This window comes from Macrotis lagotis, chromosome 4 (genome assembly GCF_037893015.1).
Source record: "Macrotis lagotis isolate mMagLag1 chromosome 4, bilby.v1.9.chrom.fasta, whole genome shotgun sequence".
NCBI lineage: Eukaryota > Metazoa > Chordata > Mammalia > Peramelemorphia > Peramelidae > Macrotis > Macrotis lagotis.
This window is the reverse complement of record NC_133661.1, coordinates 72,629,224-72,642,886: the sequence shown is the minus strand read 5'-3', so window position 1 is coordinate 72,642,886 and position 13,663 is coordinate 72,629,224. Positions and strand designations below refer to the sequence as shown.

Sequence of the window (13,663 nt, the reverse complement as noted above, 5' to 3'; positions counted from 1 at the left end):
ATTCCATTAATAAACTCAGTTTCTCAAGAGTGACACTCAAGTTCATGAACCTTCTGTTGAACAGAAGCCAAATATGTAGTTGAGGACAGCTAATACATACTCAATTCTTCCACAGAATAGCTTTCAGTAGGTACTTGGAGTTCTATCATTCAATTTTGCTGATTCTCTGTAGGTTTTTAATCTCAGCTGTCCCATCTCATTAGCCTGCACAATCTCAGAAACTGGTGGGGAAGCACAGGCAAATTCCAACTCCAAAGACCTGAGATTTCAATGTTGTGAGTATTTCTGCTTCTATTGCATACAGTGCCCCCTGCTTGACTTGGTTGATAGTCAGTAGCTGCTATGACTTAAAAATTAATCAACTTGAGTCTAAACTGTTTAGAAGCCTCATCACCCTAAGCTAAGCAGATGGACTACCTTTGCCAGTAATAATAATAATAATTGTCCTTAGTGTTCAAAGATGCCATTCCCAATCAAGTTAATGGTGGCATGACTTGCTCTCAAAACCTTTCTAGCTTGGTAGGACTTGCCTGATTTGTCTCCCATAGGAATAGCCTCTGAAAACTTAGAGTCACCTGCACAGCTCCATGACAATGAATTAGAGAAGGACTATAATGGAAGAGATCCAGTCTCTCACCCAAAAATTAAAGTTTTTCCAATTAATGTAATTAATTTTAGAAGGAAATAGTTGGATATTCAGATCCTAGGTCAGACCTGTAACTGGCATTTTGAGAGAATAAAAAATATTCTTTTCCCTAAAAGTTAATCACAAAAATGAGATCAGTTTAATAATCTTTTTTTATTTGGACTGAAACTCAATTTAGTCCAAGTATAGACACTATAGCTAATTCAAATTTTAAAAATAGTTATTGAGGGTTTACTTATACAAAACACTGAATAACAAGGTATCTGGGATTACAAAGTTAAAGTAGACTTAGCAAATTATTTATCCTGATCTATTCTCTTAACATGTATTTGCAGCAAAGGCATCATAAACTCACATAGAAAAAATATAAAATTTGACTTTTCTCAAAGGGGAAGAGCAAAAAAAGAGATTTTATTCTCAACATTCTTAGACATTTTTAATCTTAGGCCCTTTGGAGAAGGAACAAAAGTACCATGATAGGATATACCTAACAGGTTATCTTGCCATATCATCTTGAAGTCACACCATAATGTGAATTATATGAAACGACTAGAACAGGTGATTTTGCAAAGGTTAAGCTTTCACACTATAGTCTCCCTGGAGAAAGGTAACTACAATCATCATGGTAATGAATATGCAAAAGGATGATTTGCCTCATTTAAAAAAAGATTAATGCTGGAAAGAAATTGTTTCACCCTTATATACTTCCATTTAGCAAAGACTTCTTTCAGTTTTCTGATTGATCTTCTGACTTAGTAGCTAGACTTCCTGAGTTACTGTGTACAAAAGGAAAATAAAAACCCTCCAACTGATGTCCTATAAGTACATTGAATTTAACATGTCCAAAATATAACTCATTACTTTTCCATAAAACCTAATCCTTTCCTAATTTCCCCATTTCTGCTGAGGATACTACCATCTTTTCAGTCATTAACTTTTATAAGCTAGAGATTTTGGTTGATTTTTTTCTGGACTATCTTCAATTCCATTATGTACTTTTTGATCAAATAGATATGTAGTTTAAATTAAAATCAAATAGATATGTAATTTTTGATCAAATTTGATCAAATGGATAGTAGTTTAAATTAGAGTTAGGTCAATACTGGTAGCTAAGGAAGACCTATTCCCTAGATCTTGCATGACAAAGTCCCATTAAAATACCTTCACAGGTTAGCCTTTCCTTAGTGATAATAGAAGGCTATATATTTTTCTTTTTGTTTTTGTTTGTATTGTTTTTCTGAGGCCATAAGGGTTCAGTGATTTGCCCAGGGTCACACAACTAGTAATATCAAGTGTCTGAGGCTGGGTCCTCCCTGACTCCGGGGCTGGTGCTCTCTCTCAGCTGTGCCACCTAACTGCCCCAGAAGATTACACTTTATGTTTGACTGGTACAATATTCATGTCTCGTTGGAACAGCCTGATAATAGTGGAAAGAACAATTGACTGGAATCCAATAGACTTAAATTCTAGTTTTAACTATCATGAATTTAATCTGATTTAGCGAACACCTTAAATCTATTATGTTCAGAACACTATGCTCCATACTAGAAGAGATGTGAGGAGCTCTTAGGGGCTTACAATATAGTAGAGAATTTTTGATAAAGCTGTAACTAATTAATATTAAAAGGACACATTAACTGTAATAAAGATACATTACCTAAGTTCTGTGAGGTACAAGAAAGGAAAGAAACTTGGGGGGTATAGAAATGTCTCCAGTTCTTTGGACTTCTTAAGTGAAAAGTTAAGGGGTTGGGCTAAAAGAACTTTAACTTCCTATTTCTAAATTTTTATTCCTAAAGTTTAGTATAGCTCAAAGTATCAACCTTTCAAAATAAAATTAGTCATTCATAGGGGCAGTGTGTAAAGGACAATGAATTTGGAATCAGAAAGACTGTTACTTGCTATGTCTGTGACCCTGGGGATGTCACTTAATCATCCCTTGGTCTCAGCGATAAAATGAGGGTACCTTGAATTCTATGATTCTTGTCAAAATCATTCCAATTTTAAATATAGTAGCTCTTAAATATTAAATCAAAGGCATTTGTTATTACTTTTTCAGAGTGCTTTCCTGGGGCAGCTAGGTTGCGCAGTGGATAGAGCACCGGCCCTGAAGTCAGGAGTACCTGAGTTCAAATGCGACCTCAGACACTTAATAATAATAACCTAGCTGTGTGGCCTTGGGCAAGCCACTTAACCCCATTTGCCTTGCAAAAAAAAAATCTAAAAACAAGAAGAGAGAGAGCTTTCCTTCTGAGATTACCTCCCATTTATACTATATTTCTTTTGTTTGTACATAATTATTTGTACACTGTCTCCTCCATTAGATTGAATTTCAAAACAGGATCTTTATTTTTGTCTTTCTTTGTATACCCATTGCTTTAGACAAGGTCTGGCACATAGCGTTTAACACATTTTTTGTTGACTGATTCCCTGAAGTTTGGGGAATAAATTTCAATAGGAAATTTGGAGAAAAAATTGCTTTATTTCTTACCTGGACATGATCTTTGTATAAAGATGCATAGAGTTCCTGGCCTCGTCTTCTGTATTCCTCCATACAAGATACAAAATCCTATGGAATAAAGCAAAGCAAATCTTAAAATTCACTTGAAGAAAATTCAATGTTATAAAATAGGAGAAGGATGATGTTTATGATTTCAATTGGTAGAAGGAACTCCTGATGTCTTTCTGATAGGGATACTGGTAGGTTCTATCAATGTTGGTCATCACCTTAGAGGGGTTTTGTAGAACACTGAGGGGTTAAATGATTTAGCTAAGGTCAAACAATCTGAGGTAGAGCCTGAGTCCAAGTCTCTCCAGTTCAGGGAACAACACATAGTAATATTATCTGTAAAGAGCATCGTTAGTAACTGCAAGCATTAGAAAAGGAAATAAATGTGAGAACCAAAATCTGAGGCTTCACTTTGTCCTAATATGAGGTTGAAATTGAAAATTTCTTCACTCTGATAAACAAGGTTACTAGACTGATTAATCAGGGGGATATTGTAGGTAAGATGAATGATATTTAGATTTGATTTTTGATTTTGATTTGCACATTTTGTTTTTCTCATGTTTCTAGTCCACATCCCAGGCCCCTCCCTTGTAATAAAGAAAAAAAAATTAAGAAAAACCACCAACCAACTCAGTGATCACATAAGATAGCACATGCAACGCTGAAGTAAGGGTTTTGCTGGGAAATGTTTAATAGAACATATAATAGCTCTCAAAAAATGTATCCATGACATACTTTTAAATTTAAACTGCATTTTAATCATTTTCAAAAGAATAATAAATAAAATCCTGATTTACAGCATTTGTTGATTTCTGAATTATGATTGCTAATACTGACAAATCTGACATTGGCTCTCCTGAATGGAGAGAGCTAGTACCAGCATCCTCCTGTGAACATTGTTAGTCTATCACTGAATATCTGGAATCAATTCTCTGTGTAGATTTGACCAATCTGTTAAGCTTATCTTGGTCTGTAAAATTAGAGAGTTATAAGACATCATTTCAGAGTCCCTTTCAACTTTAGAACTATTACCCTATGGCTCATTCTCCAACACCACCAAAAATATTTTGTTTTGTTTTGTTTTTCTAAGTTTGAGCCGACCTCCTGATATACACTCTTTTGCTGTCCTTCAAAAAATATGGACATATGTGCTAGAGGATAACATAACCAGATTGATCTCTGTATGTATCTGTATGGACTGATCCTAAGAGAAGTCATCTTGGTAGATCTACAAGGCAGGAGACTTGTGCTTGACTCCATGCTAGTTATCATTTTTATCAAAGATTTGCAAAAAGACCTAGAAGGCATACTAACCAGATCTACATGTCTCAAAGCTGAATGAGACAACTAACTTGGCAAAAAATAGTTTAAAAGGATCTTGTAATGTAAAATTTGGCAGAATCAATTACTTTTCAGTAATGTATGGTACAATTTTCAAAGGGCATTGAAGGCAACCAAGATGGTGAAAGACCTTGAGTTTATGCCAGATGAGAAATGAGTGAAGGAATTAGGAATGCTCAGCCTGAAGAAGAGATTTACTTAGCAAGAACAAAAATTGTTTTCACATATTTTAAGGGTTATTGCATAGATAAAAGAGTAGACTTGCTTTGTTTGCATCCCCAAAGTCAGAAGGAGGAACTGATACATAGCTAGGAAATGTCTGAGGCTTAATTTGAATTCAGGTCTTCTTGATTCTAGGCCCAGCACTCTTTCTACTATGCCACCTAGCTGCCCTATGAAAAATGAGAAGAACTGCCTAGGAAATTGTAAGTTCATTGTCTTTAAAGGACTTCCAACTTAAAACTGAACAGCCAGTTGACATTTATGTTAATTAAAGAATTCTTGTTCAGGTATAGTTTGGACTAGATGACCTGTGAGATCTGGTTTCACTCTAATATTCCATTTTAACATAGAATACAAACTCAAGGCATTTGGTGGACTTTGAAAGCAGGAAAAATCTGTGTGTGTTTGTGAGTGAGAGTGCGTATGCACATGGGTATGTATGTTTCAAGGACAAAGGCACATCTGCTTTAATATCATTACATATAGCGGATTTTGGAAGATAATAGAATGATGCATCTATGTGCTGCATTTAAGCTAAGCCATTATTGCTTAGCAAATGAGGGAGTAGAAGATGGCTTGGGAACTCATGAAATAGAACCGAGGCCCCCAAAGATTATTCAGTGTTATCGTTGTCCTGGTGAGAAGTGAGAGAACAACAGATTGAGTCCTATTCTTGAAGTCCATCCTTTCCAAATTGGTTCCTGGGCTCTCCTGAGGTAGTTTCTGGTCTCAAGATCATGCTTTTTTCTTACATTGGGCAGATTGAGTGACTGAGAGTTGAGCCACTGATCCAAATCTAGCCATTGAATCCCAGGCCATTCCCAACGACATGGATCAGATGGGTAACCTTTAAATGCACTGACTCTAAGCTGGGTGGGCAGTGATTCTTCAAAGTAAAACTGCCTCACTGAGGCTGGCACTGTGCTATAATTAAGTTAACATACAAGGTCTATGTGGTGCCGATTGCATCTGGAAAGCAGCCAGTTGCACCCTCCCCCACTGAGAAGCCCCATTTATTGGCATTTCCCCGCAGGAAGCCCCTGCTTTATGCTGATGACAGTCATTACATTTTGTTTGTTTAAAGCATCATTAAGCCTGTAATCACAGTTGTGGCCTCACAAAACTATTCCATAATTCATATCAAACTCCCATAAAGGCTGACCTAGAAAGCAATAAGCCGATAGTGGGCCCATGCGTAAGACCTGCCTTCTGTTAAAAAGTATACCAGAGTCACAGAAATAAGCTCCAAACCTGCTGAATGGAGCACTAACCTAATTTGGAGGTGGGGGGAAGAAGTATGTAAAATTATGGATGCAAAAATCTCATTACATGTTCTTGAAATCTAGAAGGGACTTTAGGGAAAATATAAGAGGTCCTTGCTTACATTCTCCCATCACTGATTGATAGAACTCCTTCCCTTGTACCAATGTGGAAATGGATGGCACATTCAAAATAAGTAAGGGTTCGAGAAATTGCCTGCATAAGTACAAGGTTGAGGAACTATGGCTAGACAATGGTTTACTTAGAAAAGACCTGCTGAAAGTGAAAAGGACCATGGTAATCCAAAAAAGGTAAATTTGGGTTCAAATCCCAGTTCTACAATTTATTTCGTCTACACTCTTGGGCACAATATTTGAGCATTTTGGACTTGTTTCCTCATCTTTATACTGTAGAGGCTGGACACTCAGTCTTGAATCAAGTGTAATTCAAGACTTGTAATCAAGCCTTGTCAAGTGTAATTTTGTAAAAGAGAAATTAAAATTTCATTGCTATGTTTCAGAAGGTCTTGAAATAGTTCAAGTGTAATTTTGTAAAAGAGCAATTAAAAGTGTACTGTTCTGCTCCAGAAGGGAGAGTTAAAACTAATGACTTAACTTCCTTCATCTGGTAAAGGAGAGGATTGACTAGATGATATATAAGGCTCTTTGTCTCTGCTCCTTACTTCTTTGGTGAATGGAAGGTAATCTTCCTAACAGATATAGCTATTAGAACTTGGGATAAGTTACATTGAGAGGAAAAGATTTTTCTACCACCACATGTATTCAAATATGGGTTGAATAGTTATTAATTGGGGAGGATTTGAAGGGAATTCTTATAGCAAGCTTAATTCTTATAGCAGGCTTAATTTGGACAAGTTGTTCTCTGAATATATTCTCAAGTTAGTCAAGCACAAGGTTACTTAACAATCCTGGAGGATAACGTTCTCTAGAAGCTCTTGTCTCCAGCACTTTCCTTTATATCCCTGATGAAACTAAGTGTTGGAGGTAAGTCCCAAAGGACATTCAAGCTAGGATTGGATGGACCAAAATGGGTTCAAAAAGATCATGAAAAATGACTGATGATTCTTGTAGTTGAGGTTTCTGATAGCATAACTTTGAAACTCTTCTCTCCCCTCTCAAGACTCTAACCATGAATATGAACATCTTCCTTTTAGCAGTGCTCACCCTTCTCATTCTCAGAGGGAAGAAAACATCATGTTTAGTGCACTTTACTTTTAGATTTATTTCCCCTCAGAATTAAGATCTAATTCTTTGACTCGTTCGTTAGTCCAAGTTCCTTAGTTCCATTTCATAAAATTCTTTAGCTTCATGCAAAGCTCAGCTTAAGTATCACCTCCTAGATAAGCTCTTTTGATTTCCTCCAAATAATTATAGACCTCCTCCTGTCCCTATATTCCATGAGATTTGTGTACAAATGTTTTTCCCCTCAATCTCCACTTACACATACATACACATGCACACAAATTTGTATATATATATATATATATATATATATATATATATATATATATACATATATATATATGTATATATCCTTTAAGTAAGGGATTTTAAAGGTTTTTTGCCTTTGTTTTGCCAAAGATAGTTTGCAATAAGTATTTAATAAATGTGATCAGATGTTGAATAATGTTATATAAAAAGATTATTGAACCCAAGACTCAGAAGTTTTGGTCTAAGACTGATCCAAGATGTTTAAGTAAGAAATGTAAGGGACCCAGACTCCTCACAAACACCATAAAAATAACAAATAGAAACACTATTAAAGAGAAATTTTAAATGACTTTAATAGAGCACACACTTAGGTTTTTTTTTAATAAACCAAACTAAAAATGACCAAATTGAAGAGAGTTCATCTAAATTTTTTAAATATGATAAAACTACTTAATGAGTTAAAGTACCAGAAAGAAGAAAGATAACGGGGTGGGAGGGAGAGTCAGGCAAGATATCCCACCCAGATTTATTGGAAATTAATAATGAAAATATTCATAATATAATACCCTTTTCAGATACTTCCAAAACTAGCACTTGTACTGGTGGGCTGGAACCTAAAATGGTACCTGGGCCTGAGGACTTGGATCTCTATCACCTTGCATATGAAACCCCCAATATTGTCCTCACTGATTATCATTTGGTCATCTAAATTAGAATTTCTAATAGAGAAGATCCCTAAATTTAAAATGTCTATGCATATCATAATTTAAATCTTATGCTATAGCAACGATAATTTTTAAGTGCCAGATGATATTACTTATTTTTAATTCAGATAACAATATACTTTTTAATGATGACTCATGAAAATCATGAAAGAATACAAATTTTATAAAATTAAGAAACTTGGATTATAAATCCAGAATTATCTTTCCAGAAAATTCTATATTGTCTATGAAGACAGAATAGGTATTTGAATTTAGAGGAAAAGAATTGGAAGCACCTCATGCAGTCTCCCTAGTAGCCCTAGGAATTTGTCTGAAAAGGGGAGAGAAATTATAAGGAAATAGCTTGAGGGAATGGTAATATATGATGGGAAATTTTTCCCCCAAAATGTAAGAGAATTAGGCGGCAGGGAAGAAGGCATCAGAAAAGGAGAGATTTGGGGGGAGCAAATCAATGCAGGTACAATTGGATCAACATACAAGTAGATAGATTTGTCATAGGAAAAGGACCATTTCTTCATTAGAAACTGGAATGTGGAAGAAAGAGGGATTTGGAATGTAGAAGACAGAGGATAAGGCAGCTTACTTAAATGATCTCTATTTTCTCTCAAAAGTATGAGATAAAGTTCCTAACTGAGAAGGAACACTGTACAGAATGTTAATAGATGTTTAAGAAAAGAGAATATTTGGAAAAGATTCTATGGTGAATAGTATGGAAGTTCAATTGGAGAGGGAAAAAACTATCTTGCTAAGGTAAGGGCCCAGATGAAGTGGAACACCATTTAGTCAATTCAGTTCTATGTTTTACTTTGGCTTCACTCAGCAACAGGTAATAGGGAAGGAGAACTGTTGGAGTAATCCAAAACTGGGTTTGGGAAAGATATGAGTATCAATGGAATAGGGAGCAATTAGTGTAGGAAGAACTCATTATTTGACAAATTATCTGATAAAAAAATAACAATCTAAGAGAAATTTGATTTTTACTAACACTACACATAATATATTAAAATAAACTCCAAAAGGATATATTGCCTATTTATAAAAGGTAGGTCATATCATAAATAAAATCAATTAAATAAGAAGAAATAATATTTTGGTTCTTTGGAGAGGGTTATTTGATTATGGAGAGGAAAGAATTCATAACTAAAAGGGGAGAGTTACATGAATGGAAAAAGGACAATTTTGACTATTTAAAATTGAAAAGGTTTTGCACAAAATTCCAATACAACTAAGATTAGAAAGAAACTGACAAAAAATCTTTCCTGCAAATTTCTGTGATAAGTTCTCATTTCGAAGATATATAAGGAAGTGACTCAAACTTAAAATACCAAGAATCATTCTTCTAATGAGAAAATGGTTAAAGATTGTGAACAGAAAATTTTCAAGGTAGTAAATCTAAGTTATCTATTTTTTCTATTCAGTTCTTTCAATAGTGTTCAGCTTTTTGTGATTCATTTGGGGGTTTTCTTGGGCAAAGATACTGGAGTGGCTTTCTATTTCCTTTTTTCACATTTTACAAATTTTACAATTTTACAAATAAGGAAGTGAGTAAACAGGGTGAAATGACTTGCTCAAAATCTCATAACTAATGAGTGTCTGAGGTCAGATTTGAACTCAGGAAGATGAGTGTTCCTGTCTGTAGGACTTGAACTCTATCCATCACATGCCCATAAGCTATCCATTGTCATATAAAAAAGAAAAATGATCAAAACCATGCAAATTAATTCAACTCTGTTGATCATATCACACTCATCAGATTGGAAGAACTGATAAAAAGGGAGAACAACACATTTTTGGTGTGATTTGAGAAAACTATTCAATTAATGCATTGTTAATGCATCTGTAAATTGTTACAGTCAATTCAATTGGTAGAGCTGCTTAAGTCATGTGAATTTTAGTACTACAATATATTTATAAAAATTTTAACTTTTAAAATCATTTTCTCAAACATTTTATTTGTTTTTTTATGAGCACTTTAAAAGACAAAGTTAATAGTTTCTCCCTTTTATAATTGGAAAAATGGAGTTACAATCTACAGACATGCCCAATGTTAAATAATGAACTGATGATACAACCAAGGTTTAGATTCTGATTCTCCTAACACTAGCTTAGGTTTCATTTCATAACTCCACAAATCTATTATTTTTGTGGGCTAGCCCTCATTCTATTCTGAAACCTACATTGCTATTTTGGGTAGACATGAACATGTCTGAGAGACTTAGTTCCAATTTACCTTTGTCCTGTGGATAGACAGAACCCAGAAATCTCAAACACCCCTTTTGGAAAATGGATTTTTAGAGTTAATGAACATCTAACTTGTGTCTGATTCCACTACACACACACACACACACATACACACACACACACACATACATGCACGCATGCAAGCATGCACACACGCATAAACAAACACACTGTCTTAGCTGCATGGATTTCTTTGTTGTCCTTTCATATTTAGTGATTGCATACAATTTGCAAAATGATCACAAAAGTTCTCAGAATGCAATTTAAAAAACCCACTAACTATTATTAAACTTAATTTTGAACTTCCTGCTATGGAAAAAATTCATAAAATGAGCTCTCATAAGAAAAGAGCAGTTTATTTCTGTGAATCTCTAGCAAAACTGTTCAATGTACTCCCAATGGATGAAAATATGGTGTAGCTAAAATATCATAGAATCATAGTATCCCAGAGTTAGAAGAAACCTCAAGGATTAGCTAAACTAATCTAGTCACAAAAGAGAAGTAATGGCCTCAGGTGACTTGTTACTGTTTATTCTTCAATTTCTATAATGACAATAAATTTCATAGCTTTCTATTTCACATGAATGACATGAGTTCTTAGAATGGAAAGAACACTGGACAAGAAATTCAGCATTGAAGGTTCACTATAGCAGAAATAGAAACTTAGGAAGGCACATTTATTTTCAGAACTTTGAGGAAACTAGGGCAAATATTTCCCAATTTTCTTTTTTTTTACCTGAGTGAATGTTCTGTGTCAAATTTGAACACAACTATGCTATTTATTTGTTTGCTGGCATATACATATACCACCCATCTTATACTTTCATTTTCCAGGTACTACCATCCCTACCAGCTTCATCAAAAAGCAGTAAAAAGGATGGATGAATACTAAAAATGCTACAACAAAGAGGGGTCATTTTTGTTAATCCATTTGGGTATTGTGATGTATTTGTTATAAAATTGTACCTCAAGGGTGAATTTGACTTATCATCAACTGTTATTCATCTGTTCACTCCAAAATCATTTGTGAAAAGTTCCCAATGCAACATATACCAAAATGGGAGGAATAAATGTCAGAATTCCTAGCTTTACAGAGTTTAAACTCAGAAACATCACATAGTAACAAGAAACTGTGTATTGTACTAAGGAAAGTCACAAACTTGGCCTTGAGCAAATGATTTAATCTTTCAGTGGCCCAGGTAATTCTCTGAAATTGTGATTTCCATTGGAGGAAACCCTGAACCATGGGGACAATCTCTTTCAAATGCAAGAGTCTGTAATTCTGTCTTTGGAGAAGCAACATGGTGTAACAGCTTCCCTGTGATGTAGCCTGTGGACCTGAGATGCAGTTAGCTTCCCAATGACCTAGGCTGTTGTCTAAAGCTATTTAAATTGGGGAATATTGTATGTACTCTAAGAATTCCCTAAATGAATGAAATCCAAAGTTTCAAACAACATAATGTAGCTGCTAGGAGAAAGTATATATGTATATATCATGATTGATGTGGGAAGAAACAGCACTCCGAAATCGGTGAGGAAAGTAGGGAGAAGATAATTTATTCTTTTTTGTTTGAACCTGTGATTCAATTTGCATAGTGAACTCCTAGGTGAAGAAATTCCTTCCACCAATGGATATCAAAAAAATCATTCTACAACTAATCTTAGTTGCCAAAAATCACTTCAGAATCAAGTGACTTATCCATGTTATGTGTCAGAGGTAAGACTTGAGCTCAGAACTTCCTGACTCTGAGGCTAGTTCTCTATTGGCCATGCTGCTTCCCAAAAATATAGACATAGGAATTTTATATTTGTGAAAGACCTCACATGTCACCTTTTCCAGCATAAGTCCACCAAGAAAGACATGGGATTTGGATACAATTGTGTTATCAACCTATAAGTTTGCCCTTTCCCTCATCTTTAGAAGATTCAGTGAGGGGATATGATTGCTTTTTTGTCATATATACTTATAGGTAATGGTGTTTATCAGTCTGATTCATGAATTGGATTTATTCTTCCAAAATAAAAAGTTTCCTGATTTTTACCCATAGTATCTAAGATGAATAAGACCTGTGTGAGAAACAAATGCTGTCCTATTATGAATTGAAGTGGGGAGCAATAATCCTGATTCTTCTATGATTTAAATGGTCAGGTTTCAATAATCTCAGTTGAGGAAGGACTCAGCAGAGATTATGAATATGAAAGATATTCTTTTTGGCTGAACATTCAGGGAAGTGCTTAAATGTTGACAACAGAGGATCAGCACTTGGGTTCTTAAGTAATGAAAAATAATGACAATATGGAGAATGTTCCATATTTCAAGGATCTGTGGTTATATTATTGAGTACTGTCTACCCTCATCAACTGACTTCCCATCCACTCCACCACTTGTGTTTGAGAATTGCCATGGCTGAAGAAATTGGCATTTTGCAGCCAATGCAGTAACTAGCATCTTTAATCTTTGCTAGGTTTATACTAAATGGAAGACATACAGTACTTTCACCAGGCTGTTTGGTAGGAATTCCTTTGAGACTCAATCAGTCAACCAATTAATAGGCATTTATCAAGGATCTAGAAGGATCCAGAAGTCAGGATCATCTCCAAATCATGATGAGGGAGGACTTAAAAGAAGATATTACTGGAAGAATAGCATGATGTGACTAAAAACAAGTGAAGGACAACAAAAGTAAATTAAGAGGGGATGTGACTTGCCTATGGACACAGGGCTAACATGTGGTAGATATGGGATTTTATTTCCTGTCTCCTTTCACTCCAGAACCTGTGAGAAGTACGTGCAGGGAGCCCTTTTTGGACATTATTCTGTGGTCACAAAGTCTTTGCTTAAAGATTACTAGTGATGGGGTGCTCACTATCTCCCAAAACAGTCTAGTCAGTTTGTAGATCGTTAAAAGCATTGAGTAGTTTTTTCCTAACATTTTCTAGCAATGGTTCTGTCTCACTGAGACCAGTCAGACCAAGACTCATGTCTATGGCATAGAGCAGCATTTTGAATAACCCAAAACTAGCTATCATATTTTAAAATCAGAGAATTTGAACTATAAGACTTCTGGGGTCTCTTCTCTTTTTTTAAATTTGAGCGCTCTTCCTATTCCCTGACTATCTTTTACCTTTTCTTTGACTAGTCCTTGATTAAGAGTAATAAAACAATTTTTTAAATTGTGAAAAAGAAAAAATAGCATGATAACAACAACAATATTAACAATGATGAGAAAAATATTCATGGTAGCCACGATGGTAAGCAATGGGAGCA

General features: G+C 35.0%; 1 protein-coding gene across 3 annotated transcripts in view; it reads right to left on the bottom strand.

Moving 5' to 3' along the window:
• LOC141521024 (WD repeat- and FYVE domain-containing protein 4-like) overlaps window positions 1-13,663 on the bottom strand; it is a 238,790-nt gene that overhangs the window by 158,092 nt on the left and 67,035 nt on the right. For all 3 annotated transcript variants that reach the window (XM_074233113.1, XM_074233114.1, XM_074233115.1), the window contains one exon: window positions 3,138-3,215. In XM_074233113.1, coding sequence (XP_074089214.1) covers window positions 3,138-3,215 — 78 coding nt within the window. The remainder of the gene's footprint in view (window positions 1-3,137; window positions 3,216-13,663) is intronic.